At 33.9% G+C, this 27,149-nt stretch overlaps 5 protein-coding genes across 13 annotated transcripts in view; 1 reads left to right on the top strand and 4 right to left on the bottom strand.

Annotated features, from left to right (window-relative positions):
- Positions 1-312: 312 nt before the first annotated feature.
- Positions 313-2,428, bottom strand: LOC148180581 (BTB/POZ domain-containing protein 9-like). Its single transcript, XM_088040150.1, has 5 exons — positions 2,285-2,428; positions 1,100-1,165; positions 1,004-1,061; positions 704-957; positions 313-658 (listed from the first exon to the last, which is right to left on the bottom strand). The coding sequence occupies exons 1-5, from the start codon at positions 2,426-2,428 to the stop codon at positions 314-316; spliced, it is 867 nt and encodes a 288-aa protein (XP_087896276.1). The 3' UTR covers position 313.
- A 2,486-nt stretch (positions 2,429-4,914) lies between these two features.
- LOC148180580 (BTB/POZ domain-containing protein 9-like) lies at positions 4,915-7,745 on the bottom strand. Of its 7 annotated transcripts, none has more exons than XM_088041139.1 (12): positions 7,581-7,745; positions 7,449-7,502; positions 7,341-7,401; positions 7,041-7,294; positions 6,746-6,995; positions 6,447-6,694; positions 6,138-6,399; positions 5,890-6,091; positions 5,683-5,842; positions 5,417-5,538; positions 5,282-5,373; positions 4,915-5,235 (listed from the first exon to the last, which is right to left on the bottom strand). In XM_088041139.1, exons 1-12 carry the CDS (start codon positions 7,722-7,724, stop codon positions 4,946-4,948), a joined length of 2,139 nt encoding a protein of 712 aa, XP_087897265.1. In that variant the 5' UTR covers positions 7,725-7,745; the 3' UTR covers positions 4,915-4,945. The 7 variants fall into 7 exon arrangements, 4 of the variants coding, with proteins under 4 accessions (XP_087897265.1, XP_087897273.1, XP_087897282.1 ...); XM_088041147.1 differs by having other exon boundaries at positions 4,915-5,211; XR_015770389.1 differs by having other exon boundaries at positions 5,133-5,211; positions 5,282-5,369.
- Positions 7,746-9,868: 2,123 nt separating this feature from the next.
- On the top strand, positions 9,869-11,429 carry Polr1E (RNA polymerase I subunit E). Its single transcript, XM_088035751.1, has 6 exons — positions 9,869-10,118; positions 10,166-10,362; positions 10,408-10,621; positions 10,668-10,857; positions 10,905-11,120; positions 11,168-11,429. The coding sequence occupies exons 1-6, from the start codon at positions 10,061-10,063 to the stop codon at positions 11,409-11,411; spliced, it is 1,119 nt and encodes a 372-aa protein (XP_087891877.1). The 5' UTR covers positions 9,869-10,060; the 3' UTR covers positions 11,412-11,429.
- Positions 11,430-12,522: 1,093 nt separating this feature from the next.
- On the bottom strand, positions 12,523-16,906 carry LOC148180578 (uncharacterized). Its single transcript, XM_088045702.1, has 3 exons — positions 16,814-16,906; positions 14,904-15,031; positions 12,523-14,739 (listed from the first exon to the last, which is right to left on the bottom strand). The coding sequence occupies exons 2-3, from the start codon at positions 15,027-15,029 to the stop codon at positions 12,667-12,669; spliced, it is 2,199 nt and encodes a 732-aa protein (XP_087901828.1). The 5' UTR covers positions 15,030-15,031; positions 16,814-16,906; the 3' UTR covers positions 12,523-12,666.
- Positions 16,907-19,383: 2,477 nt separating this feature from the next.
- The window catches only part of LOC148180577 (uncharacterized), a 29,144-nt gene continuing 21,378 nt past the window's right edge, over positions 19,384-27,149 (bottom strand). The window contains exons 4-9 of one of the 3 annotated variants that reach the window (XM_088043848.1): positions 25,205-25,427; positions 25,047-25,133; positions 24,830-24,955; positions 24,668-24,772; positions 24,436-24,591; positions 19,384-19,582 (exon numbers count right to left, since the gene is read on the bottom strand). In XM_088043848.1, the coding sequence (XP_087899974.1) occupies positions 19,472-19,582; positions 24,436-24,591; positions 24,668-24,772; positions 24,830-24,955; positions 25,047-25,133; positions 25,205-25,427 (808 nt within the window). In that variant the 3' untranslated portion in view covers positions 19,384-19,471. The remainder of the gene's footprint in view (positions 19,583-24,435; positions 24,592-24,667; positions 24,773-24,829; positions 24,956-25,046; positions 25,134-25,204; positions 25,428-27,149) is intronic. The other 2 variants (XM_088043861.1, XM_088043856.1) reach the window with 2 other exon arrangements.

Raw genomic sequence — 27,149 nt, 5'->3', positions numbered from 1 at the left:
CTTACTAACATGTACATATTATACACATTATTATACTATGTATTTTGTATCTTTTGAGTATACCTTCATACCAAATACGTATCTATTTGGAAACAAATAAAATTAAACATAAAACAGATAATTTTAGTTTTTTTTAGAAAATTTCTGTTTGGCATTCTAATATTAAATAATACTTTAATCTATTTATTATTTGACTAATTATTTTTTGAACAACGTACTAATGTACTTACAATTTTAAAATAAAAGTTTTTTATTCATATTATTTTACCCATGAAAAAGTATTTCTACCAGACAGAGGCAAAATAAGCATTTATTATTTTACAATCACTTTACGATAGCACAGTAAGGGGTGTTGTAAACAGAGGTACCGCTTGACAACCTTCCCGATGTGACAGCTCAGCTCGAATTCTGACCAGCGACAAGTCTTGGCACTCGCCTTAATATGCGAAAGTGCAATAAGCAATTTTGAGTCTTCAATGAGCTTTGTAGGGAAAACAATTTTAACAATTTCAGTTTCCGTAAGAGAAGTCAATCTGATGCAATTTTTAACCAAACCATCTTCGTCTGTGTTGACTTTGCACCAACGTTCTACCAGTTTGAACACTTCAATTTCAGGGAGAGGAAAATCATCGCGTTCCAACAACGCAATCATGGACGCCTAGAAAGTCAATTAACAAGAATCAAACGTGTCTTTCAAGTTTACTTGAGACAACGAGCAAAAAGTGTCATTTTTAAGAATCTCCGCGATGTTTTTGTCCACGAAACTCAGACAGTTCTTTTTAAGTTCTTGAAGATGACATGCGGTTGCAATATTTAGAGTTTGACACACGTTCTGACTATTAAGAAAAGTGGTCATTTTTTCAATCAGGAGTTCTGCCAAAGCCTCCAACGAAAACATATGAGCGAGATTTAAAATATCAGCCACCATGTTGGCCTCCGACGGAATAGAAAGAGTGCCTACAAACCAAACTCAGATTTTGATTGAAATTTTCGTGTGTTTTACCCAAGTAGATGAACTTCAACACTTCTTCAAAAGCTCGCAATGGAACATCAATTTTTACCTCCTGAAAATGAACAATGCCGTTACTAAATAAAAAACGCAGAAACGTACTTTGTTCTCTGCCAACAAGGAATCAAAATAGTCGGAGCGGCCTGCCAGAATCACCTAAATGAGAAATTTCACGTCGTTACTTATCGTAGATGGCAAAAGATCGCAACTATCGAGAGATCAAATAAAAACTCATCCTCAGTTGGTGTTGAAATTTCAAGTCATGTCTTTGATTGAAGGAACAGTATTTTGTTTCAGTCAAGTAATGTGACGTTGTCAAACTGGAAATTTTGTGAAAATTTTAACGAACGATTTTGACGACGCTGTTGTTTCATTCATATTGCAAAAAGTTGTCGTATGAAAAAATAACACGTAGTTAAAGATAGCGGCGGATTTGGATTCAGTTTTATCACCTCAGTCATTTTTTTAACAAGAGAAAGGCCTGACATGGAAAACTCAAAATCGTGTGAATTTTTTTATGCAATCTGCTTTGAATTCTATTAAACACGTGTCGTGTCTTTTTGTGGTGGGGCTTCTATTTTTGAGACAATTTTTTTTTGAAAATTGGCAATTAATTGATTTTACAAAACTAAAATTTTGCACATAGGTGAGCATTTGTCAAATCCCTGATACAACCAATCGGCTTAAACTTAAAGTTTAAGAGAAAACAAAACTAGGATGAAAAAAACAAAATTTAAAAAAATGACCCTTAGCAAGATTCGAACCAAAAAACTCGAATTGAAAAAACCGGCGCGATTTCCACAGGGCCGCTATGAGTTGACAATAGAAAAAGCGCAAATAGTATTAAATACGAGTCGTACAATGTAAAATTTCCAATTTTCAAACTTTTTTTCTCGAAAATAGAAGCCCCACCACAAAAAAGCCGCGACACGTGTCTAATAGAATTCAAAGTAAATTGCATACAGAAATTTTCACGCGATTTTGAGTTTTCCAGGTCAGGCCTTTCCCTTGTAAGTGATTTATTTGTGACTTTTTGAGACCTATTTCATGGGGCAACATTGCGGATTTTTCCAAACAGTTGGAGGCGGTTTATGAGGGGTGCAGATTGCCTTGCTTTGCTCTCACTTTTTATTATTTGCATTTCAAGGCTTGTAACCTCAAAATTAGCAGCTCTTATAGTGGCAATTAGGGCCACGCTGTGGAATTCCAAAGGAAACTGAGAACGAGTTTTATTTGATCTCTCGATACCCCAAAATTATCTAGCGAAAAACTCACCTTATGGGCGTTGATTTTTGCACCTCCAACATTAAAAATGACGTCGGAGAATCTCGGGTTGTTGAGAAATTGTGCCATATTCTTGTCCAAAATTCCCGCATCAGAAATCACTTTCATTTCCATTTCTAACGCCTCGTGCGCCATAGTTTAGAGGAGTGTAAATTCACGAGAGACAAACTGCTAATCGGAAGAAATGGAAACGACTGCGGTGACAAGCGATAATAAAAAATTTTACTTGAGAATCAGTTCGACAAAAACGCTGCCACTAATCTTTTGGACAGGAGAAGTGGAAAACCAAGTCTAAAATAGATTTTGAATCCGAGGTCCGTTTTGCTCGATCAGGTCTGGACTTAACGACCTGCAAAATCAAGATACTAAAACACTCGTCCCGACGAACTAGACAAGTCCTCCGAAGAGTGACATTTGAGAAAAACTAAAGAAAATTTTGAAAAACGAACATTTTTGCCTGAAACTCCCAAATCCATACTTTGATTTTTTGATGTAATGCGTCATATCAAAATCGAACGCGATGTTAAACACGTTATCATCTCTTGTAATTTAGAAGTTACAAGACAAAGAATACGAAGGGAATTTTCAGTTGTTAAGTTTCGAAGATGTAAGAATAGTATGAGAAGTAGTCACTCTAGCAATGAGTTTTATACATTGCTTAACAGCTCATTAAATTGACTTTCCGAAACATTGTCGAGCAATTCCATAGATTTGCAACTTACAATTTACAACCTAATTTGTACAACTAATTTTAATTTATTTTTACTAATTCAATTAGGAAATTAGACCATTTTGAACAACATTTCATTTACAAAATGCTGTTTATTTAGCACAAGTCATATAAATAAGATGGTTGATAAAATACGTCAATAATAGTATATTATTATATGAGCAATTATGGTAGTCATAAGTCAACCACCCAAACTGTAGGGCCAACTTGCCTGATCTGTCATCTAGAATGACATACTGACGTCCATTTTAGGGTCTGTAATTCCCATGTAATTTTAAAAGTGTTATCATTCCCGAAAAAACGTTTTCAGTGATTTTTATAAGCAATTTTAGAAGAAAAAAGAAGAAATTCCATTGGTCAAAAAATGGTACAAGATTTGTACTGGAACAATAAAGATTCGTGTTTAAAGTAAAGTCTAGCTCAGTGCTATCAGACATTCTTCTGTGCAAGTTTTGTAAAGTTGGAATTAATTAGAAAATTAGGGGAAAACTGAATAACGATTTTTGAGGTTAACACGTTGTCAAAGTTTCATGTATCAACATTGGTTAAGATTTAACTAAAGGTTTGTTCCAAAAGAGAGATTTAAATAAGGATTGACCAAGTTTTAACAAACTTGCGCAGGACGATTAGCTTCCACGCATTTTTTAATTGCTTCAAGGTCAAACGCTGTTTTTGCCAACTGATTCCGATAAAAATTGCTAGAGGCTGCTGCCATCTTTCCCTTTTAAAGTGGACCCACGACCTGCTGTATATTTACGACCTGTGCATTCGTGTAGTTCCACTGTTTCTCCGCATATGCTTTGGAAAGCGCTGATGCTCGGGCACTTTTGGGAACATTTTACCATATTGAGTTTATTACCAACATTGTTTTTGACATTTCAAATTTTAAGTTTGAATTTTCAAATTATTACACGTTGTTTGTTGCTTTTTCAAGTTTTCGTTGTGTGCTCTGTTTACGATCGTTACTTTGTTATACGTTTGTGTTTTTTTGTAGCTTTCAAAAGTCAAAAATCTTACTAACCCCAAAATTCAATTTGTCAACAATGTCAAAAGCACACATTCCAAATGGATAGGTATAATAAAATTAGTATATTATGAAACGCGTTTCATTTTGAACATTGAAATTGAACATTGAAAATGCATTATGAACATTCTATTTCGCCTTATTTTAATCTAAAAAACTTGATTTCGAAATCTAGGGAATTTTAGGGTAGTTGGCATTTGCAAAATGTTCGGGAAAAAATTCGAAGTAGCCAAATCCAATTTCAGTCAGTTTGACAGGTGTGACGTTTTGAGGTTATCGGAGCGCAAGGGAGCCAAGAGAGCGAAGATGTTGATCATGATCATGATGGTTCTTTTGCATCTAAAGAGTTTTTCTCCGATGAATTATTAAGCCAATTACAACAAGAAATAATGGTGTATTGATCGATTTATCATGGTTTATCAAAACCAAAGCCTAAATTGTCAACGTTGACGGCAGGTTGACGGTTTGTCTGCTGCAAACCTAAGAAAAATATAAGTTCCTGGAAATATTGGCACGGGATTGGTCCATTACGATACCGAAATACGCTCAAACGCGTATCGAAATATCTTCATTATGAACGCGAAATAGAAAAAATAGCGTTATAATACTCGTTTATACGCGCTGACGCGTCGTGCTCTTAAACTCGTCGTGCGTGATTTAAAGGCTTGCTTATAAACTTGTATTATAATATACTATTAGTACACTGCGTTTATTTTTGTTTTTTTTATTTTGTTAAGCAATTTGCAAAATCAATAAACTTTAATAAAGGTTTGAATTTAGACCAAAAGTCGTACATTAATGACTCTCATTAAAGACCGGTTGCTCCAGGGAACGTAAACATTACCTAAGAAATTTTATCAAGAACTATAGGAGTCAAATATTTTTATTAGAACTACATTCAAAGTGAAAACAATAAAAACATGGCTGAAAAAATATTATACAAAATTGGAGTTTTATTTCTAACATTTTGCACACTCACCCAATTTGCTTCGCAAGATGTCCCCTTAATGCGGAAATAAATTGCAGGTCTCTCTGAAAATGTGTGCTCTTGCCATCCAGCATAGAAAGCATCTGTTTTATCGACAGCCGCTTCCCACTGAGATTGGTTAATTGAAGTTTCTATACGATATTTGTAGTTAACGTTCTCATCTAACAGTAACTTAACTGAAGAAATCAGGTATGGCTGAGCTAATAAACGACGCTTCATATCGATTGCTAAATAATTTTAGTCTACCTAGTTGTATCACGATGCTTCCTCTTTCGATCTCATGGAAATTGCAACCATATATTGGATCACCATTCAGCATATCACTCTCCCAAATCTTCCTACAAGTGAGTTAGAGGTATTATTATTCACGCAAACACTCACCCTTCAATGCAGAGAGCTCCATTTTCTAATGTGGCCACATTGCTTCTAGGACGAATGATACTATTTACTATGGTGGGAATATCGATCTTCCATAATGCTTCAAGGGACGTCAATTCAAAATTCTACGGACAAAAATATGGATGGCAATATTCTTTTATATTGGTAATGCAAAATTTTGTATAGAATGCTCAAACAGCAAACACATTTTAAGCGGCCTCGAAACTTTCTCTCAGCCAGCTTCACACTGTAATAACGCAAGTACTCACACTTCCTGATGAGCTTTTCGTCCCCACAATTTTTATAAATTGAACCATTTGTTGATTAAAGTACAAATGTTGGACAGAACGACAAAGAAAACGTTGGTAGTCAATAACTCTGGTCCAGTTTTTATTATCAAGAGAGATTTCGATGTAGTAAGAATAGGAGCTACAACGCTATTCTTAGGAACTTTCTACTTTTTTTTGTAATTTTACCTTAGGCTGTTTTCATTAAGTCTCATTTTTATGTAGTTTATACAATACACTCGGCAAAGTTTCACTACAATACTTTCATTACCATTTATAACGTGATGAGCGCAATAATTTTCGCCGATTGTTTCACTAAGTAAATGATCAGTGTCCTCTCCAGCAATCACTGCAGCAAAAACTTCTTTGGAAGCAACATTCACATTTTCGACTTAAAGAAAGATTTCATTTTACGAAACAGTTTAAATTATACACACGTGCATCACATCTAAGCTTGGATCTCTTCGGCTTCACTCCAACAATCTCTGAAATGAATTCAAGTAAAGTTTCGGTTTTCAGCAAATTAGTGGGCCACACTATGGACACTAATTCGGCCACTGACATTGTCGAGAACCGAATGCACTCTAATACTGCATCATCAACACTTTTGTTGTCTTTGCACCACTTTTCAGCTAATTTAAAGAGCTCGATTTCCCTAATTAACCAAGAGTCGTATTGTAAATAGCTTATTAAAGATTCCTAAAACTTTTTGTTAGTTCAGAGATGAAACTGCTTCTCTTTTCTACCTTTGATAACTGTTGAGAGCTGCCATTTGAGATCACTTGTGCAAAGTTGTCATCTATAAACTCGTGACAAGTTTCTTGTAATTCAACTAAACCATAATGACTTGCAGTGTTTAAAATAGAAACCACATTTTCCACCTGTATGGCAGATTTCAGTTCAACAAAAACTCCAGAACTAACACGATTTACTACGTTATCTTCTGATAGCCCCAAATTCTTTAAAACTTCTGGAATTGATGGAGATTGGTATTCTAGAACCCAACATTGTCATAAACAACATTAACATGAGCAAAAATTATTACTAAAGGCTCGGTTTTCAATAACACCGTCTTTAATATGCGAAAGTGCAATAAGCAATTTTGAGTCTTCAATGAGCTTTGTAGGGAAAACAATTTTAACAATTTCAGTTTCCGTAAGAGAAGTCAATCTGATGCAATTTTTAACCAAACCATCTTCGTCTGTGTTGACTTTACACCAACGTTCCACCAGTTTGAACACTTCAATTTCAGGGAGAGGAAAATCATCGCGTTCCAACAACGCAATCATGGACGCCTAGAAAGTCAATTAACAAGAATCAAACAAGTCTTTCAAGTTTACTTGAGACAACGAGCAAAAAGTGTCATTTTTAAGAATCTCCGCGATGTTTTTGTCCACGAAAGTCAGACAGTTCTTTTTCAGTTTTTGAAGATGGCAAACGGTTGCAGTATTTAGAGTTTGACACACGCTCTGGCTATTAAGAAAAGTGGTCATTTTTTCAATCAGGAGTTCTGCCAAAGCGTCCAACGAAAACATATGAGCGAGATTTAAAATATCAGCCACCATGCTGGCCTCCGACGGAATAGAAAGAGTGCCTACAAACCAAACTCAGATTTTGATTGAAATTTTCGTGTGTTTTACCCAAGTAGATGAACTTTAACACTTCTTCAAAAGCTCGCAATGGCACATCAATTTTTACCTCCTGAAAACGAACAATGCCCTTACTAAATAAAAAACGCAGGGACGTACTTTGGCCTCTGCCAACAAGGAATCAAAATAGTCGGAGCGGCCTGCCAAAATCACCTAAAATGAGAAATTCCACGTCGCAATCTTATCGTAGATAGTAAAAGATTGCATCAAATTATCTGGCGAGAAACTCACCTTATGGGCGTTGATTTTGGCATCTCCGACATTAAAAATGACGTCGGAGAATCTCGAATTATTGAGAAATTGTGCCATATTCTTGTCCAAAACTCCCCCATCAGAAAACACTTTGATTTCCATTTTTAACGCCTCGTGCGCCATAGTTTAGACGAATGTAATTTCACGAGAGACAAACTGCTAGTTGGAAGAATTGGAAACGACTGCGATTACAAGCGATAATTCAAGATTGTATCTTTTTATTTATTTACTTTATCTTTAAAGTATGAATTGTTTCCTGATTTTGAATCCAAAGCCCCTTTTGCTCGACCAGGTCTGGATTTAACGACTTGCAAAATCAACCCAACTACTCAAATCCTCCAGAGAGCTACTTTTCGCCAAGACATTTGAGAAAAATTGAAGAAACGAGTAACTACCGTAGTTTTATAGCTAGAGAGATGAAATTCTAGGAAGTCGGCAACACTGGCGTACTTATGAATTGTCTCGAATTATAAAATTCTAGAGCAAACGAGACAGATTTTATAAATTTATTAAAAATATCTTAAAATACTAAAAATCCGAAACTTTGAGCAGCCATAACTCAGTTATTTGTTGCCATACGTCGAATTCGATACAATATCTGGAGTCTGCGCGAAATTCTGCGTGAAATGAGCACAAACAACTTGAGTTTGCTCCAAAAATAAATGATCAAAATCTGATTTCATAGGTTTTTTTTTGAGGTAATTTTCAATATTTTTTTTCGAGGCGAAAACGAAGTTTGACATTTCTGAATTATACATCAATCGAAAGAGCAGCTCGAAATCTATCATCCGGTTATATCTCAGATCGGTAGGTGTATTAATTTACGAATGGCGTCCAAAAAACGAAAAATTGAAAAATTTTCGTCCAGTCGGATTTTTTTTTGCGCGAAAAAATTGACCATCAAATTTTGGGTATTTGAGCACTTTTTCGAAAGGAAAATGAGCCGAGAAAAACGATGGCGCAAAGGATTTCTCAATATCTGCAATAGTTTCCGAGATATTCAGCTTTAAAAATTAGGAAAAATTAGGAAAAATGAAAACTATCCGGAACTTTGGTCGGCCATAACTCAGTGTTTTGTTGTCGGATGTGAATTTTAATCCCAGATTTGGAATTTGCGATAAATTCTGCGTAAAATGATATAAATAACGCAAGTTTACTCCAAAAAATAAACGAGATATTGATATCAGAAATTTGGCATAGTTTTAGCCATGAATTTTCGCAAAAAACTGCAATTTTCGACTTTTGGAAAATGTAAAAACTATTTTTTATGTAAAAAAATGGGAGAAAAACGATGGCGCAAACCGCATCTCAATATCTCTAATAGTTTCCGAGATATTGAGCACGAATTGTTTCGAACCTTCAAAAATTTGGCCCTCTGGCGACAACCCAAGAATTCAAACGGCCATAACTCAGTTATTTATTGACAAAATTTAAAATTCTTGCGACTTAGCATTCAGCGTGACATTCTGCGTAAAATGAGCCCAAATAAGTTGAGTTTGCTTCAAAAATAAACGAGGCATGGCTAAAAACTCTTTTGAAGAGGTCCTATTGGGGTAATTTTCAATAAAGTTTTTCGAGGCGAAAACGACGTTTGACACCTTTGAGTTTACATTAGTCGAAAGAACAGCTCGAAATCTATCAACTGGCCAAATTTCAAATCAGTAGGTATATTAGTTTACGAGTGGCGGCCAAAAAACGAGAAATTGAAAATTTTTCATTTTTTTTGCCAAAGAATCTACTATTTAATTTTAGGTATTTGAAGGCAAATTTTGAAGGAAAAAAGACCGAGAAAAACGATGGCGCAAACCGTTTCTCTTTATCTGTAGTAGATTTTGAGATATTTTGCTAATTTGAAAAATAAAAATCAACTATCTAAAATTTTAATCGACCACAACTCAATTATTTGTTGTCGTATGTAAATTCCGAGCCCAGATTTGGAATCTGCGCAAAATTCTGCGTGAAATGAGCCCCAACAACGCAAGTTTGCTCAAAAAATAAGCGAAATGTCGGCCGCAGAAGTTTGACATACATAATTTTATTCGAAAAAAAAAATTATTTTTCCTTTCTGACGTTGTCATATTTTTTATAGATACGGACTTACTGCAATAAGAAAGTTTTATTAAAAATTTATACTGCCAGTCTGAGACGCCGAATTAAAAATGCAGCTCTGTGATTGGTAGAAAGTTTGATCATTGCTTGCGCCATCTATTGACAAATTTTAACACGACATCAAAAAAGTGTTAAATTATGAATAGTTTACCCTTTAAAACTCGCATTTTTTATCGTTTCTAATAATAATAAGATTAATAAGTGAGCAGAACAAAAATTTGATTAAAATTGTGCTATTATGCAACCCCCGCGGATAAACCCGGTCCCTACCTTACCGACAATTCAAATTTGACAACAACCTTTGAGGTTAGATCCATGCGGCAGCAGCCCCCTCGCTCTTTTGTTTCAAAATGGTGCTAGCGATATCCGAAATTGAGGACACCGCCCCCGGGAAGCGCCCAATCATCGGTAAGTCCCTCCCCCACCGCCCAAATCGCCCAAACGTTTATTTTTAGTCACTTTCCAAAACAGCGACCTCCAACAAGGCGAAGAGGGCAAACTCTCCACGGGGATCTTCAAAAGGAGCAAAAGCAAAACGCTCGTTGGAGTCGCCACGAAGAACATCCTCTACACTGGCGAGATAAGCAAACACAGCGACCCAGACGAGCTGTACAATCGCTTCCTCTTGGTGTCGAACCGGAGGACTGGAAAAGTAAGAAAGTCGCCTTTGGAGGTGAAGACACAGGTGGTTTTGTAGGTGCGACTGGTGGCGGTGGACTCCGTGCTGGTGACCCCCCAAATCACCTCGAAACCGCGGGAAGCCGCCGATGGGGCCCTCAACCCCAACAGCTCCATCAACGAGTTGAACAAGGAGTTCGGCTCGAAGAAGATCAAGCGGATCACGGAGCAGCGCGAGCGGCTGAAGATGAACATCGACGACGTCAAGGAGCACCTGGAGAAGACAGTCTCTGGTGGGTCCCCTCTTTAAAAGTCGTTTTTAACTTCACGAGTTCGCAGGGATTGAGTTGGACGAGTCGGGGACCTTCTCCTTCGACACGGCGGAAAACGACAGCATCTACCGCCCCCCGATTGACCGGAACGCCGCCTCCGTCGACCAAGTCTACGTGCTGAACGAGATCGTCCCCCAGGTGGTTTTGGACTCTCTGGAGGAGGAAGCGGCGGCGGTTTTCGCCGGGGAGGACGGAGAGTATGGTCACGGCACCGTGGGGAATCTCGCAGTAATGTTACTTGCAGGTTGACTCCCTTCGTCAAAGAAAAGTTGACAGAACTCAAGGCTTCGGGTGGCGGCGCGGCGGAGAAGACAAAATTACTCCTCTACCTCGACTACTTAATCAAATTCATTGTCCGGCCAGCCAAAGCAATAACGAAGAAGTTCGTCGCTTGTCCAACGTCCCCGGAAGTCAACTCGCATATTTTGGAAAACTTCTCGGTTTTGACGAGTTCCGGAAGGTAATTAGCGACTTCCTGTTTGATTGGGTTTTCATTTCCGGTTTCAGGACTCGGCCGGTGGCGATTCGGGACAAGACTATTTGTTATATTCTGGTGTTGGCGATGATCGCGTGCAATTATCAGTTGGACGTGGAAAATCTTTCTAGAAATGTTAAAATGGGGTTTAAGAAGTTGCAGGAGATGGGGAGGATTCTGGCTTTTAGTGCGCAAGCTAAGAATAAGAATGTGATGGTTTTGAAGATACCGCTGCCACCTGCTGTGTCGATGTCGCCGAAGAAGCGGAGGAGATGAATAAAGGAGTTTAAATTAGTGTGGTGTTTTATTTTTGGGGTGGTAGCACTGGTCGTTTTGTAACTAGAGGAATTAAATTCTAGGAAGTTTCATTTATGCGCCGTAAATCGGTCAATTTTAACGGTAAAACAGTGAAATTTTGTGTATTTTTTCCTTCCTAATTGGGGATTCAGTGTACCAAATTACAAAGTTTTGAAACAAAAATTACAATTTTTAGGAATTTTTAATTTCTAGATAAAGTGAAATATTCAATTTTTTTTTAATAATACGCCGTAAGTCGGACAAGTTTAACAGTAAAACAGTGAAATTTGTTGAACTTGTTCCTTCCTAATTGGAGATTTAGTGTACTAAATTACAAAATTTTAAAACAAAAATTACAAATTTTGGGAATTTTTATTTTCTAGGATGAGCAAAAAATTCAAAATTTTCGTTTATGCGCCGTAAGTCGGTCAATTTTAATGATAAAACACTGAAATAAAATTCTTACTTCTTGTTCTAAAATTCTATAATCTAATACTCTAAATAAACATCCTGAAAGAAGTAAATGTACCAAATTTGGTGGTTCAAACTTTAAAACTGCTGAAGTTACGAAATTTTATAGACAAATTTTAATTTTGAGTTAGTCCTGCATATGAAAAATTTTAAAATTTTTATTTCTTGATCTAAAATTCTATAATTTCATACACTTCTTCAAAATGATGAACCTTCCAAATTTCAATGTTCTAATTTTAAAACGGTCAAAGTTACGAAATTTAATAGACAAATTTTGATTTTAAGTTAGTCCTGAATATGAAAGATTAAAAAAATTTTATTTCTTCTTGTAATTTTAATTCTTATATAATTTAGTACACTTAATAAGCATCTTCAAAATAGTGAGTTTTCCTTTACCCCATAAAAGAATATACATACCTTAGTCGAGATTCATTGATGAATATTCCTATATTTTTCATTACCATTCAACCCTCGATTTTCAACACCCCAATATTTACAGAGTCAATCTATTCTTATAGCATCTCCTCTTTAACGACAGCTTACACCGTTTATTGGTATGTCTTCGACTCATAGCCCTTTGGCCAATTGACAGAATAACAGGTCATTATTGTGTGAAAAGTTGATTTTGTGACATTTTATTTCAAACTTTTTACCAAAATATTTTATTATTAATACAATGATTCTTAGATTATTTTATCAACTAACTGAAATGAAAATACATACACCTAATAAACAAAAAAAAAAGAAAATATCTAAAGAAAACTTATTTGTTGCCACATAGAATTTTTGCTTTGTTTATATCAATATTGTCGACTAAGTAATGCGCTGCCACATCCAAGTTTTTTTTTAAACACAACCCAACATAGATTTTGGTTCTAACATATTTATACTCGTCTTTGTCAAAAATCTTATAATAATTTTTTTCAATAATTTGTTCAAGCGCAGCTCTTGAATTTTCCTTTGCTTTATCCTCCTTGACAAATTTTAATTCCAATATGAGTCCACCTGTTCCACGAGTCACACATATGTCACACTCGTTTTTTCTTCCACGTTTCTCTTTTCCCTTACTTTGAGAACCTGTCTTGGCCTCGCGTGGATAAAACTTCTTCAGTTCGTCGGTATCTCGCAACTCTTCTGATACTTTCACAACTGCCCTACTAGACTGTGTTGTGAAAAGCTCGTTATTATATGTTAAAAAAAACAGGATGTGATGTAACTCTGATTCATCAAATGGAATTACCGCATCACCTGAGAAAAGAAGTGAAACCGCATTAACAAGGTTGCGTATTGCTTCTTCACATTTTTCAGTTGCCCCTTCCCCAGATTCCTCTATTTCACCTTTTTCTTCATTCTTATTTGCTTGTTCATTACTATTTGTTAGTAGCAGTCGATTCAGTGCTTCTATGTATCTCTCTATATTCTCAGGTTTGAGCTTATATTTGGTTTCAAAAAGCGACTGAGTGTAACATTTACGTTGGATTTCCGTCTTAATCGCAAAGTTTGGGATCTTTAGTACTACAGTATTCCTATACTTCTCAACTGCATTCAACAAACCCTCATCCCACAGTAGCTGCAAGAAGAAATCCAATTGTTTCTGATTCAACTCTGTAGATGGAAAAGAAATCGTATTTTTCAACTCCAATATATTATCAACGTCTGCCTCAGCTGCCACTATTATAGAATTCTCGCCATTAATAAGTTCGTTGATTCTCTTATATATCTCATCATGCACAAGCAATTTTTCTAAAATATCCAGTAAGCCTGAGTTAGGCCAATAAGTGTCAAACATTTTATTTCCTTGTTCAAAACTCTTGCTCAAATAGTTTAGAACAGACCAGCTACTGTAAATCGTTGCCCCATCTTTATTTAACGCTTGGTATCCATTATACCACTTTTTAACACCATCAAAATCATTCACTGCTTGCAATGCAGGATTCTCCAACAGATTTTGTACTTCTTGTTCTGTGAATCCATATATTTCAGAAATAGGTTTTCTTTGGAGGAACAGAGCATGATATTGATTGTTTATCTCAAAGGAATATTTGCCTGAAAAGAGAACACAAGAACTAACTAATGAACGTTCCAGAAACCGGTTCCCCTTCAAGCCTGCTGACAACATACTCATAAGAAGACGCATGAGGAATTTCAGGGTCTCATTTCCCACCTTGTCTGTAATAGCTTTCATAATGGGCGGGTCGGCATCGTCTACAAGTATAACAACTTTCTTGTTAAAGTGAGCGTACAAAATTTCAGACAAGAATTCCAAAGCTATTATTACATTACTTTCAGTGAGTTGCTCCAACCTATTACGATCACAATATTTCAAAAATGTCTGGATGCCCAGTATTTTCTTATTTTTGAAGCTCTTAGAACCGTCAGGAGCTGTTTCAAGCAGATACAGATGCTTTTTGAATGTCTCACTAATAGCATCCCTTAGGGAGTCTAAAACATCTGTTTCTGTTTTACCTTCCACACATTTAAGACTCAACGAAATCACAGGATATTGACCGCAATGTTGCTTAACAAATCGACCATGCTTTTGACCCAGCTTTAATTCCATAAACATCTTGTAATTATCAGAACTCTCTGGATTTGAAATTGGCCTTCCATCTTTATCCACTATTATCATCAAAAATACCTCGAGCATATTCATAAATGTAGATTTTCCAAAGCCCCTCGGGGCTGTTATCTGGACCCCAGATCCTGGAAGTTCAAATAAACGTTTTATGCCCTCGCTCTTATCTACAAAGGTGAGTTTTGTTCTGACGACGTTAAAGTCCTCTGTAGTTAAGTCGGCGACATCTGATGCTTTTAATGAATCTGGTATGTGCAATTCCTGTAAAGAAAATAAAAAAAAACATTAATTTAACGAGCAATAAACCACACTTACTTACATATGCATGAAAAACAATAAATCAGCAAAACGAATCAAAGCGCATGTAAAACAAAAACAAAAAACTACATTGCCCTAATTATCTTGATCAATCAATTCGTTATTACCTCTGGTGGTCTATTATCGGTAGTTACAATTTGGGCGCCATCAGTTTTTTCTTTGTCATGATCCCGGTTGACAGATTCACCCTCCGTATTCATTATTCTTCTTCTTTTCTTGTCTCTCTCATCCATGTCTATAATAGAAGTATTAGTAATGAAGAAATAAATTAATAAACATTAATAGGCGCTATTGCGATTTTATTGGATTATTAATATATGTATGTAATAATAAAACACATAATAATAGTGGAACTAAACCGTTTTGGAAAGATTGCTTGAAATCTCATGTTTTACCCTGTAATTGCGTGTGTTCCTATAAATCTCCTATTTTTAGTAATCATATTTCGTAAATAACATGAGCTAATAACATGAAAAGCACTTATGGCGGAGTTCAAAAACTCCTAAGAGATATGCGATGTATGTTCATTGTGCTGCTCACAATTTAAGATGTTTCTAATTTCAGTATCCTGCAACCTGTCACTTTGCAAAATTTAAATGATAACGATTTGTTAGAAAAAGCTTTAGTATTTGTCAATTTGTAGAAAAAAGTTAATATCGATTTCGTTTGCAAAGGAAATTCTTAGTTTTCGATCCGCTTTTCGACATCTTCTAGAGGAGAACTCGCTGACTTATTAATTATCAAGAATCATTTTATGTCTTCAAGCTTTTCTGAAGTCTGCACTGCATTTCTGCTCTTGATTACCATCCCTCTAACTACGGCTAGTGCCGAGCGATCATTTTCAAAATTGAAATTGACAAAAACTTATCTAATAAGAAGTGGGACAGGAAAGGTTAAGCAGCTTAGCTGTTTTGTCCATCCAACATTCCATGGCCCGGAATTTGAACTTCGATGACGTAATTAACACTTTTGCTGAACAAAAAGCCAGAAAAAAAGAATTTTAATTATTTAAATTTGATTCTAAGACAAACGTAATTTCAGTTAAATTATTAGGTAATTGTTATAATTATAACGTTCGTATGTACAGCCGGGGAGAAAAAATCTTAAGACGTGAATGTCATTTCACTGTCGCATGGTGTAAAACCCCACTTAGAATTACTAACCTTAATTTTTGCATTGTCAATTTTCACAGTTTTAATTTTTTAATTTCTAAATACACTGAATTTCCAATATTGCAAGAACCTGAATGTAAATTATACCGCTCTGTTCTAAAGAGATTATTCTAATTTTATCGACTTTAAATACTTCATTCATGATAATTTTTAATTACAACTTGTCAATACTTTGGTGTTTTAAATGTCAGTAATGACAATGACAGTAATGTACAGACTACACTAAAATTTTTGAAACGCCAGAAAAATGACGTCTAAGATTTTGTTGTTCGCGGCTGAACCTATTTCACGTAGTGATTTATTATAAAATAAAAAATACCTACTGGCATTAGTTGAGCTTGAAAGACAAACTAAAAAATGAGAGCAATAAATGAAGAAACTCAAAAATTGTAAATTAAACGGAAAGTCAAGTATTGTTTGATTTGGACAACTTTTCTCGATCATGAAACTAGCAAACTAAGAATGGAAATAACTTACAGTACGAGTCAGCTTTAGGCAGATATTTCCTCTGCGATATTTAAAAACCTTTACAAAAACACAAATTCAGATAATTGCCTACCTGTACCTAGTTTTAGGTTAAGTACAACACGTGTTACAACTTCCCAGCAATAGTATAATAAATACAATTATTCTAGTTATTAATTACTACCATGTTTTGGACGTGAAAGCAATGTTTTTCTTTTATCACACTGAAAAATGGTAATAACAATGTACCACGTTCGTTGGTCAGGATTCAGTTATTTGATTTACTTTAATTTTAGACACAAGCGTTGAAAATGAACAGAATTTCAGATGAATTATATTTTACTTATAACATTTAATAAACATCAAGACATTTTACTTACCCAGTAAGGTCAAATATGCGAACACTAAAGAAAAATAACGCACTCCAACCGCCAATGTCAACTGACAAGTTAAATGGAAACTGTATTATCGACTGAAACAGCGTCGCGTGCCAAGGTTACTGAAGTTTTGAGCCAATAGAAGCAGGCCTCTCAAACTGGCGCGAATACGTCATCGGAAAGCTCTTTTAAATTCCGATTGATTTTTTTCATTGCTATTATTATTTAAAACAGCAATACTTAACACTCTGATGTTTCTACAAGAACTTTGTTAAATAACAATGGCGATCAACAATGTTTTTACATCGCAAAACAATTGACAAAACTTTCTTGTGACGTCATTTATGGTCGCACGTCCCTAGCAACCAAAAGAGGGTGGAGTTTCAGCCTTTGTAACGAGCAAACCTGCTTAATAATTTAGGAACCTTGAGTAAAAGGGGCGTCTGAACCACCAAAATGTTTTATAAAACAGAAACTTTGATTTAGTGACCTTAATGTAAACTAAACTCACATAAAATTTTGTCAAATAACCAAATGTCAATTTCTAGAAAGACAATGATGCCAACCGTTTCAAACTTAATTCCCCAAGATTCCAATCTTAAATAAACAAACAACTGTGAAAGCATAGAAATTCGTTGTAACGGACATGTTGCCAATCTATCACTAAACATCTGTGGTTCCAGAGATAATTACACATTTTGAGAATTTTTATTTTCTAGGATGAGCAAAAACTCAAAATTTTTGTTTATGCGCCGTAAATAGGGCAATTTTAACAATAAAACTGTGAAATTTGGCGGACTTGTTCCTTCCTAATTGAGGATTCAATGTGCTAAATTACAAAATTTTGAAACAAAAATTAACAATTTTAGAATTTGTTTTCTTGAGTTGAGCGAAAATTTCAAAATTTTCAATTATCACCTGTAAGTCGTACAATTTTTACGATAAAACAATAAAATTTGGTGGACTTGTGTCTTTCGAATTGCGGATTTAGTGAATCAAATTGCAAAATTTTGGAACTAAAGGTAAAAATTTTGTAATTTTCTGGAATGAGCAAAAAATTCAAAATTTTCGATTTAGACGCCGTAAGCCGGACAATCTTAACAGTAAAACTTGTTCCTTCCTAATTGGGGATTTAGTGTACCAAATTACAAAATTTTTGAACAAAAAGTACAAATTTTGGGAATACTAATTTTCTAAAATAAGCAAAAAATTAAAAAAAATTTTATGTGCCGTAAATCGGACAATTTCAATGATAAAACAGTGAAATTTGGTAGACTTGTACCTTCCTAATTTGGAATTCATTGTACTAAATTGCATTTTCGAACAAAAATTGGAAAATTTTTGAATTTTTATTTTCCAGAATGAGCAGAAAATTTTTGTTTTTGCGCCGTAAATCAGACAATTTTAGTGATAAAACAATGAAATTTGGTAAACTTGTTCCTTTTTTTTTAGGGATTTAGTGTACTAAATTACAAAACTTTAGAACTAAAATTACAAATTTTGTGAATTTTTATTTTTTAGGATGAGCAAAAAACTCAAAATTTTCGTTTATGCACCGTAAATCAGTCAATTTTAACGATAAAACAGTGCAATTTAGTGGACTTGTTCCTTCCTGATTGGGGATTTAGTGTACCAAATTACAAAATTTTGAAACAAAAACTATAAATTTTAGGATTTTTTTCTAAGATAAGCGAAAAAGTCAATTTTTTTTTATTAATACGCCGTAAGTCGGACAATTTTAACGATTAAACAGTCAAAGTTGGTGGACTTGTTCCTTCCTATATGAGTATTTAGTGTGCCAAATTACAAAAGTATAGCACGAAAAATAAAAATTTTGAAATTTAATTTTCGATTAAACGTTTGAAACGGTAATTTGATGAAAGTTGGCAAACCTGCTCTGTATTAAGTTTCAAAATGAGAAGAAAAATTGCAAATAAATCTCAGTGGGCTTTGGATGCACGTCAAAATGTGTTGATAGGTGGCTGCAGAAACACCATCAAAGTTTCCACCAATCAAACAGCAGCATTTCAAATTTGGCGCCCTCAAAAAAAATCCCCCATAAGTAGTAGTTCGTTTAATTTGAAATTCTTTACAATTTAACGTAATTGCACATACTCAAAGTTATAAATAGCAAAATGAAGAGGTTATACAATTAAAGACTAGATTAACAGTATAAAATATAACATTAAACAATAACAAATAGCAGTCTAAACGGAGGGAATGAAACGATTAACTCTTGCCAACAACAAGTGTAAAAACACTTCCCACAACTTCATAACTCACTCTCGCAAAAATACATCTAAGAAACATCTATAAACTATTTGAGATGTCAAACTCTTAAATTTCTTAAAAAATTATCAAAAAACTTGTGTCGCTGGCAGTTTATATACAGTAAGCTGTGTTGAGAAAAGTCAGACTTAAGTATGTTCATAGCTGCCTTGGATTGTGTCCTGGTCATGAAGTGATCAAGCTGGCTGTGACTTTCCCCACGGGAGTCATGGCCGGCTTTGTGTAAAAAGAACACTTAGTGCGTTATCACAGTAAGTGTTAAGTACGCCAAGTAAATACTAAAGTTAAGTCATATTGTCCATGTTGAGTATTCTGGAGTTAGTCGGTGGTTTCTTGCGCCGCGTCGTCTTGCGTCGACGAGCTTTCCTTGTGTCATTCGTCCAGCTCGTCCATGCGCGACCTCACCTCCATCTCGACGACTTCCAGACTCGGGTAGTCCAGTTCTTTGACGAGCCGGAGGACCGCCGACAGGATGTTGGAGTTCTATGATAAAGAAACGTTTCAAAACTCGTTAATTGATAAATTTCAGTGGAATAATAAATAAATTAGAAGATGAATTTACTGGTTGGATCATAAAGGCACTTGATTTAATGTGCCCACTAAAATTTTCTTAAATTTCAGTAAAATTGAAGGAGATGAATAAAGGAGTTTAAGTTGGTGTGGTGGTTTATTTTTGGGGTGGTAGCACTGGTCGTTTTGTAACCAGAGGAATTAAATTCTAGGAATTTTCATTTATGCGCCGTAAATCGGACAATTTTAACAATAAAACAATGAAACTTGGTGGAATTGTTCCTTTTTAACTGCGGATTTAGTATACCAAATTACAATTTTTTTAAAGAAAAATTACAACTTTTAGGATTTTTTTTTTCTAGATAAAATGAAAAATTCAATTTTTTTTAATAATACGCCGTAAGTCAGGCAATTTTAACAGTAAAACCGTGAAATTTGTTGAACTTGTTCCTTCCTAATTGGGGATTTAGTGTACTAAATTACAAAATTTTGAAACAAATATTACAAATTTTGGGAATTTTTATTTTCTAGGATGAGCAAAAAGTTCAAAATTTTCGTTTATGCGCCGTAAATCGGACAATTTTAACGATAAAACTCTGAAATTTGGTGGAATTGTTCCTTTTTAACTGCGAATTTCGTATACTAAACTACAAAATTTTTAAAGAAAAATTACAAATATTGTGAATTTTTATTTTTTAGATTGAGCAAAAAATTCAAAATTTTAACTATAAAACAATGAAACTTGGTGGAATTGTTCCTTTTTAACTGCGGATTTAGTATACCAAATTACATTTTTTTTAAAGAAAAATTACAACTTTTAGGATTTTTTTTTTCTAGATAAAATGAAAAATTCAATTTTTTTTAATAATACGTCGTAAGTCAGACAATTTTAACAGTAAAACCGTGAAATTTGTTGAACTTGTTCCTTCCTAATTGGGGATTTAGTGTACTAAATTACAAAATTTTGAAACAAATATTACAAATTTTGGGAATTTTTATTTTCTAGGATGAGCAAAAAGTTCAAAATTTTCGTTTATGCGCCGTAAATCGGACAATTTTAACGATAAAACTCTGAAACTTGGTGGAATTGTTCCTTTTTAACTGCGAATTTAGTATACTAAATTACAAAATTTTTAAAGAAAAATTACAAATATTGTGAATTTTTATTTTCTAGATTGAGCAAAAAATTCAAAATTTTAACTATAAAACAATGAAACTTGGTGGAATTGTTCCTTTTTAACTGCGGATTTAGTATACCAAATTACATTTTTTTTTAAGAAAAATTACAACTTTTAGGATTTTTTTTTTCTAGATAAAATGAAAAATTCAATTTTTTTTAATAATACGCCGTAAGTCAGGCAATTTTAACAGTAAAACCGTGAAATTTGTTGAACTTGTTCCTTCCTAATTGGGGATTTAGTGTACTAAATTACAAAATTTTGACACAAATATTACAAATTTTGGGAATTTTTATTTTCTAGGATGAGCAAAAAGTTCAAAATTTTCGTTTATGCGCCGTAAATCGGACAATTTTAACGATAAAACTCTGAAACTTGGTGGAATTGTTCCTTTTTAACTGCGAATTTAGTATACTAAATTACAAAATTTTTAAAGAAAAATTACAAATATTGTGAATTTTTATTTTCTAGATTGAGCAAAAAATTCAAAATTTTAACTATAAAACAATGAAACTTGGTGGAATTGTTCCTTTTTAACTGCGGATTTAGTATACCAAATTACATTTTTTTTAAAGAAAAATTACAACTTTTAGGATTTTTTTTTTCTAGATAAAATGAAAAATTCAATTTTTTTTAATAATACGTCGTAAGTCAGACAATTTTAACAGTAAAACCGTGAAATTTGTTGAACTTGTTCCTTCCTAATTGGGGATTTAGTGTACTAAATTACAAAATTTTGAAACAAATATTACAAATTTTGGGAATTTTTATTTTCTAGGATGAGCAAAAAGTTCAAAATTTTCGTTTATGCGCCGTAAATCGGACAATTTTAACGATAAAACTCTGAAACTTGGTGGAATTGTTCCTTTTTAACTGCGAATTTAGTATACTAAATTACAAAATTTTTAAAGAAAAATTACAAATATTGTGAATTTTTATTTTCTAGATTGAGCAAAAAATTCAAAATTTTTACTATAAAACAATGAAACTTGGTGGAATTGTTCCTTTTTAACTGCGGATTTAGTATACCAAATTACAATTTTTTTAAAGAAAAATTACAACTTTTAGGAATTTTTATTTTCTAGATAAAATGAAAAATTCAATTTTTTTTAATAATACGCCGTAAGTCAGACAATTTTAACAGTAAAACCGTGAAATTTGTTGAACTTGTTCCTTCCTAATTGGGGATTTAGTGTACTAAATTACAAAATTTTGACACAAATATTACAAATTTTGGGAATTTTTATTTTCTAGGATGAGCAAAAAATTCAAAATTTTCGTTTATGCGCCGTAAATCGGACAATTTTAACGATAAAACTCTTAAATTTGGTGGAATTGTTCCTTTTTAACTGCGGATTTAGTATACCAAATTACATTTTTTTTAAGAAAAATTACAACTTTTAGGAATTTTTATTTTCTAGATAAAATGAAAAATTCAATTTTTTTTTAATCATACGCCGTAAGTCAGACAATTTTAACAGTAAAACCGTGAAATTTGTTGAACTTGTTCCTTCCTAATTGGGGATTTAGTGTACTAAATTACAAAATTTTGAAACAAATATTACAAATTTTGGGAATTTTTATTTTCTAGGATGAGCAAAAAGTTCAAAATTTTCGTTTATGCGCCGTAAATCGGACAATTTTAACGATAAAACTCTTAAATTTGGTGGAATTGTTCCTTTTTAACTGCGGATTTAGTCTACCAAATTACATTTTTTTTTAAGAAAAATTACAACTTTTAGGAATTTTTATTTTCTAGATAAAATGAAAAATTCAATTTTTTTTAATAATACGCCGAAAGTCAGACAATTTTAACAGTAAAACCGTGAAATTTGTTGAACTTGTTCCTTCCTAATTGGGGATTTAGTGTACTAAATTATAAAATTTTTGAACTAAGATTACAAATTTTGGGAATTTTTATTTTTCGATGATGAGCAAAATATTCAAAATTCTCTTTTATGCACCGTGAATTTATCAATTTTAGCGATAAAACAGTGAAATTTAGTGGACTTATTCCTTTCAAATTGCGGATTTAGAACACCAGATTTCAAAATTTTGAAGCAAAAATTACAAATATTGAGAAAATTTTTTCTGAGATGAGCAAAAAATCTTTTTTTTTTATTTATACAGTAAAACAGTGAAATTTTGTGGACTTGTTCCCTCCTAATTGGGAATTCAATATACTAAATTACAAAATTTTGAAACAAAAATTACAAATTTTGAGAATTTTTATATTCCAGGATGAACAAAAAATTCAAATTATCGTTTATGCGCTGTATGTTTGTCAATTTTAGGGATAAAACAGTGAAATTTAGTGGACTTGTTCCTTCCTAACTGGAGAATTAGTCTACCAAATTACAAAATTTTGGAAAAAAAATACAAATTTTGGGAAGTTAAATTTTCTAGGATGAGCAAAAAAATCAAAATTTTCGTTTATGCGCCGTAAATCGGACAATTTTAACGATAAAGTAGTGAAATTTGGTGAACTTCTTCTTTTTAGGAACTTTAGTGACCCCTTTAGGGACTTAGTGTACTAAATTCAAAACTTTGTTAGAAAAATTACAAATTTTAGGAATTTTAATTTTCTAGGATGACCAAATATTTTAAATTTTCTTTTGCGTGCCGTAAATCGGACAATTTTAACGATACAACAGTGAAATTTTGTAAACTTGTTCCTTCCTAATTAAGGATTCAATATACTAAATTACAAAATTTTGGAACAAAAATTACAAATTTTTGGAACTTTTATTTTCCAGGATGAACAAAAAATTCAAAATTTTCTTTTGCGTGCCGTAAATCGGACAATTTTAACGCTAAAAGAGTGAAATTTTGTGGACTTGTTCCTTCTTAATTGGGTTTTCAATATACTAAATTACAAAATTTTGGAACAAAAATTACAAATTTTGGGAATTTTTATTTTCCAGGGTGAACGAAAAATTCAAATTTTCGTTTATGCGCTCTATGTTTGTCAATTTATGGGATAAAACAGTGAAATTTAGTGGACTTGTTCCTTCCTAACTGGAGAATTAATGTACCAAATTACAAAATTTTGGAACAAAAATTAAAAAATTTTGGAATTTTAATTTTCTAGGATGAGCAAAAATTCTAAATTTTCGTTTATGCGCCGTAAATCGGACAATTTTAACGATAAAACAGTGAAATTTTTGTGAACTTGTCCTTCCTAATTGAGGATTCAATATACTAAATTACAAAATTTTGGAACAAAAATTACAAATTTTGGGAATTTTTATTTTTCAGGATGAACGAAAAATTCAAAATTTTCTTTTGCGTGCCGTAACTCGGACAATTTTAACGATAAAACAGTGAAATTTTGTGGACTTGTTCCTTCCTAATTGAGGATTCAATATATTAAATTACAAAATTTTGGAACAAAAATTACAAATTTTGGGAATTTTTATTTTTCAGGATGAACGAAAAATTCAAAATTAGGTAGCTCTACCTTTGGTCTTAAAATTTTTGGATTTTTTTTCGAACGGCGGTAAAAACGATGATCAAAACCAAAATTTTCTATCTTTTATAGTTTCGGAGATATTGAGCTTGAAAAATCACAAAAAATGCTAATAAACTTTCATTCATTCATTCCGCAAGATTAGACATGAAGGTTGCTGAAGAGGTCGAAGGTCTTACTCTGGTAACGGGCCTCCGGGCAAACGGGGGCCTGTTGTGGGCCGCTGGGCACGTGTACCTCTCCCTCCTGTCGTGGCTGTGGGTCGAGGAGACGTCGCCCCCCTCGCTCTTGTACTGCGGCTGGGCGTGCATGTACCGGTCCCCATTCGTATACTCCTACAAAAGACACCCAATCAAAACACCCCCATAACTAACTAACTAACGAAAAGGGCGCGGCTCCATGCAAACGCACCTTGATGCAATTAGCTGATTGGCTGTTAACGATCTTAACTTCCCTATAATTATTATCACAGTGGGTGTTATCGTCGAAGGGGTGGTCAGTGGGCGGGCACCGTTGCTAATGGGATTACACGATTAGTCGGTTAATTCAAAGGGGGCGTGGTCAAACCCTTACGTCGTAATATTGCTGCGGCTGCTGCTTCGGGGACTCCCGCTCGTAGCTGTTTCGGCGCTTCTCGGCATACGTCGGCTCGGGCGAGTAGCTCTTTCGGGCGGGCTCGGCGCGACGAGGCGGACTCGGCTAAACAAAAAACAAAACACGATCATCTCCAGTCAGAACCTCCCTCGATCTGTGTGAAACGTGTCAAGTGTTAATTAAGATGATTCAATACCTGTCTTGGCGGCGAGAAGTCTTTGCTTTCTTCAGACGCTTCATCGCGCGGGTACAAATCTTCGCTTTCTTCGATTTCATAGTCGGGCTGATTAAATGATTGTTAATTTGGTTAATGCACACTGAACGTGGATGGGGGGAAAGGTGAAAAAGACTCACTTCTTGTCTCGGGGGGCTCCGCTGAATGGGGCTGTATTCCGACTCGGAGAAGTCTTGGTATCGGGGCTGTTGGGGGACGAAGTCTTCCTCGCTTTCTTGAGCGTCGTCCGGGTGGACGAGGGTCCGGCCTTTGCGTTGAGCTTCGCGGATCTCCTCTTGGGTTACCTGGACGTTGTCGAGCTTCTGGAGCTGGGGCAGGGATTTTATCACAGAGAGACGGTAGCTGGAAGTCGAGGAGCAAATTACAACTTTTCAAACAAAAAGAACAAATTTTTGAAATTTTATTTTCAAGGACGAGCGAAAAATTCAAAATTTTTATTAAAGGCTGTAAATTGGACAATTTTAACGACAAAATACCGAAATTTTGTGGACTTGTTCCTTTTTGGATGCGTAATTAGTGTACCAAATTACGAAATTTTAAAACAAAAATTACAGATTTTAGGATTTTTTTTTCAGACATGAGCAAAAAATTTCAAAATTTTCGTTTATGGGCCGTAAATCCGACAATTTTACCGATAAAATCGTGAAATTTGTAGGACTTGTTCCTTTCTAATTGGGGATTGAGTGTGCTAAATTACAAAAGTTTTGAACTAAAATTACGAAATTTGGGAATTTTAATTCTCTATAGGAAGAGGAAAAAATTCCAAATTTTCGTTTATACGCCGAAAATCGGACAATTTTAACGATAAAACAGTGAAATTTGGTGAGTTTGTTCTTTCCTGAGTGGGGATTTAGTGTGCTAAATTACAAAATTTTAGAACTAAAATTACAAATTTTGAGAATTTTTATTTTTTAGGATGAGCAAAAAACTCAAAATTTTCGTTTATGCACCGAAAATCGGTCAATTTTAACGATAAAACAGTGCATTTTAATGGACTTGTTCCTTCCTAATTGGGGATTTACTGTACCAAATTACAAAACTTTAAAACAAAAATGACCAATTTTGGGATCTTCTTTTTTCTTAGATGATAGAAAAAGTAAAAAATTTTTATTAATACGCCGTAAATCGGCCAATTTTAACGATAAGACAGCAAAAGTTGGTAGACTCGTTGCTTTCTAGAAGCGCATTTAGTAAACCAAATTATTAAAATGTTGAAAGAAAAATTCCAAATTTTGGGAATTTTAATTTTCTAGAATGGGCAAAAATTCCAAATTTTCGTTTATGCGCCGTAAGTCGGTCAATTTCTACGATAAAACAGTGAAATTTGCTGGATGTGTTCCTTCCTAATCGAGGATTTCGCGTACTAAATTGCAAACATTTTTAAGAAAAATTAAAAATTTTGAGAAGTTTTATTTTCTAGCTTGAGCAAAAAAGTCAAAATTTTCTATTATACGCCGTAAATCGGACAATTTTAACCATAAGAAAGTGAAATTTGGCGGACTTGTTCCTTCCCAATTGGACTTTAAGTTACCAAATTACAAAATTTTAAAACAAAAGGTTAAACTTTTGGACTTTTATTTTCGAAAATGAGCAAAAAAGTCAAAATTTTCGATTGTGCGCCGTAAGTCGGTCAAGTTTGACGATAAAACAGTAAAATTTAGTGAACTTGTTCCTTTTTAGATGCGTATTTAGTCCACCAAATTACACAATTTTACAAAAAAAAGTAAAAATTTTGGTATCTTTATTTTCTAGGACGAGCGAAAAATTCGAAGATTTCTATTATACGCCGTAAATCGGACCATTTTAACAGAAAAACAGTGAAATTTAGTAGATTTGTTCCTTCCTGATTGTGTATTTAATACATCAAATTACAAAATTTTAGAACAAACACTACAAATTTTGAATTTTTTATTTTGTAGAATGAGCGAAAAATTGAAAATTTTGTAATATACGCCGTAAATCGGACAATTTAAACAGCAAGACAGTGAAATTTAGCAAACTTGTTCTTTCCTAATTGAGAATTTAATGTACCAAATTACAACATTTTTGAACAAAAATTACAAA

The sequence above is a fragment of the Gnatocerus cornutus genome, chromosome 1, assembly GCF_029298725.1.
Source record: "Gnatocerus cornutus isolate USDA-ARS CGAHR chromosome 1, icGnaCorn1.1, whole genome shotgun sequence".
NCBI lineage: Eukaryota > Metazoa > Arthropoda > Insecta > Coleoptera > Tenebrionidae > Gnatocerus > Gnatocerus cornutus.
This window is presented reverse-complemented; position numbering and strand designations above follow the sequence as displayed.

What these genes read in the sequence shown, in the direction of transcription:
- LOC148180581 (XM_088040150.1), bottom strand. Translation starts at nt 2,428, where the DNA reads ATGGCGCACGAGGCGTTAGAAATGGAAATGAAAGTGATTTCTGATGCG. An exon ending in CAAAAATCAACGCCCATAAG is followed by an intron (nt 1,166 to 2,284) that starts GTGAGTTTTTCG and finishes TTTCTCATTTAG; the next exon opens with GTGATTCTGGCAGGCCGCTC. An exon ending in GTTGAAGTTCATCTACTTGG is followed by an intron (nt 958 to 1,003) that starts GTAAAACACACG and finishes TTTGGTTTGTAG; the next exon opens with GCACTCTTTCTATTCCGTCG.
- LOC148180580 (XM_088041139.1), bottom strand. Translation starts at nt 7,724, where the DNA reads ATGGCGCACGAGGCGTTAAAAATGGAAATCAAAGTGTTTTCTGATGGG. An exon ending in CTTAATGAAAACAGCCTAAG is followed by an intron (nt 5,843 to 5,889) that starts GTAAAATTACAA and finishes ATAGCGTTGTAG; the next exon opens with CTCCTATTCTTACTACATCG. An exon ending in AAGCATCGTGATACAACTAG is followed by an intron (nt 5,236 to 5,281) that starts GTAGACTAAAAT and finishes GTCGTTTATTAG; the next exon opens with CTCAGCCATACCTGATTTCT.
- Polr1E (XM_088035751.1), top strand. Translation starts at nt 10,061, where the DNA reads ATGGTGCTAGCGATATCCGAAATTGAGGACACCGCCCCCGGGAAGCGC. An exon ending in CGGGAAGCGCCCAATCATCG is followed by an intron (nt 10,119 to 10,165) that starts GTAAGTCCCTCC and finishes GTTTATTTTTAG; the next exon opens with TCACTTTCCAAAACAGCGAC. An exon ending in GTTTTGACGAGTTCCGGAAG is followed by an intron (nt 11,121 to 11,167) that starts GTAATTAGCGAC and finishes TTCCGGTTTCAG; the next exon opens with GACTCGGCCGGTGGCGATTC.
- LOC148180578 (XM_088045702.1), bottom strand. Translation starts at nt 15,029, where the DNA reads ATGGATGAGAGAGACAAGAAAAGAAGAAGAATAATGAATACGGAGGGT. An exon ending in CCGATAATAGACCACCAGAG is followed by an intron (nt 14,740 to 14,903) that starts GTAATAACGAAT and finishes TTTTCTTTACAG; the next exon opens with GAATTGCACATACCAGATTC.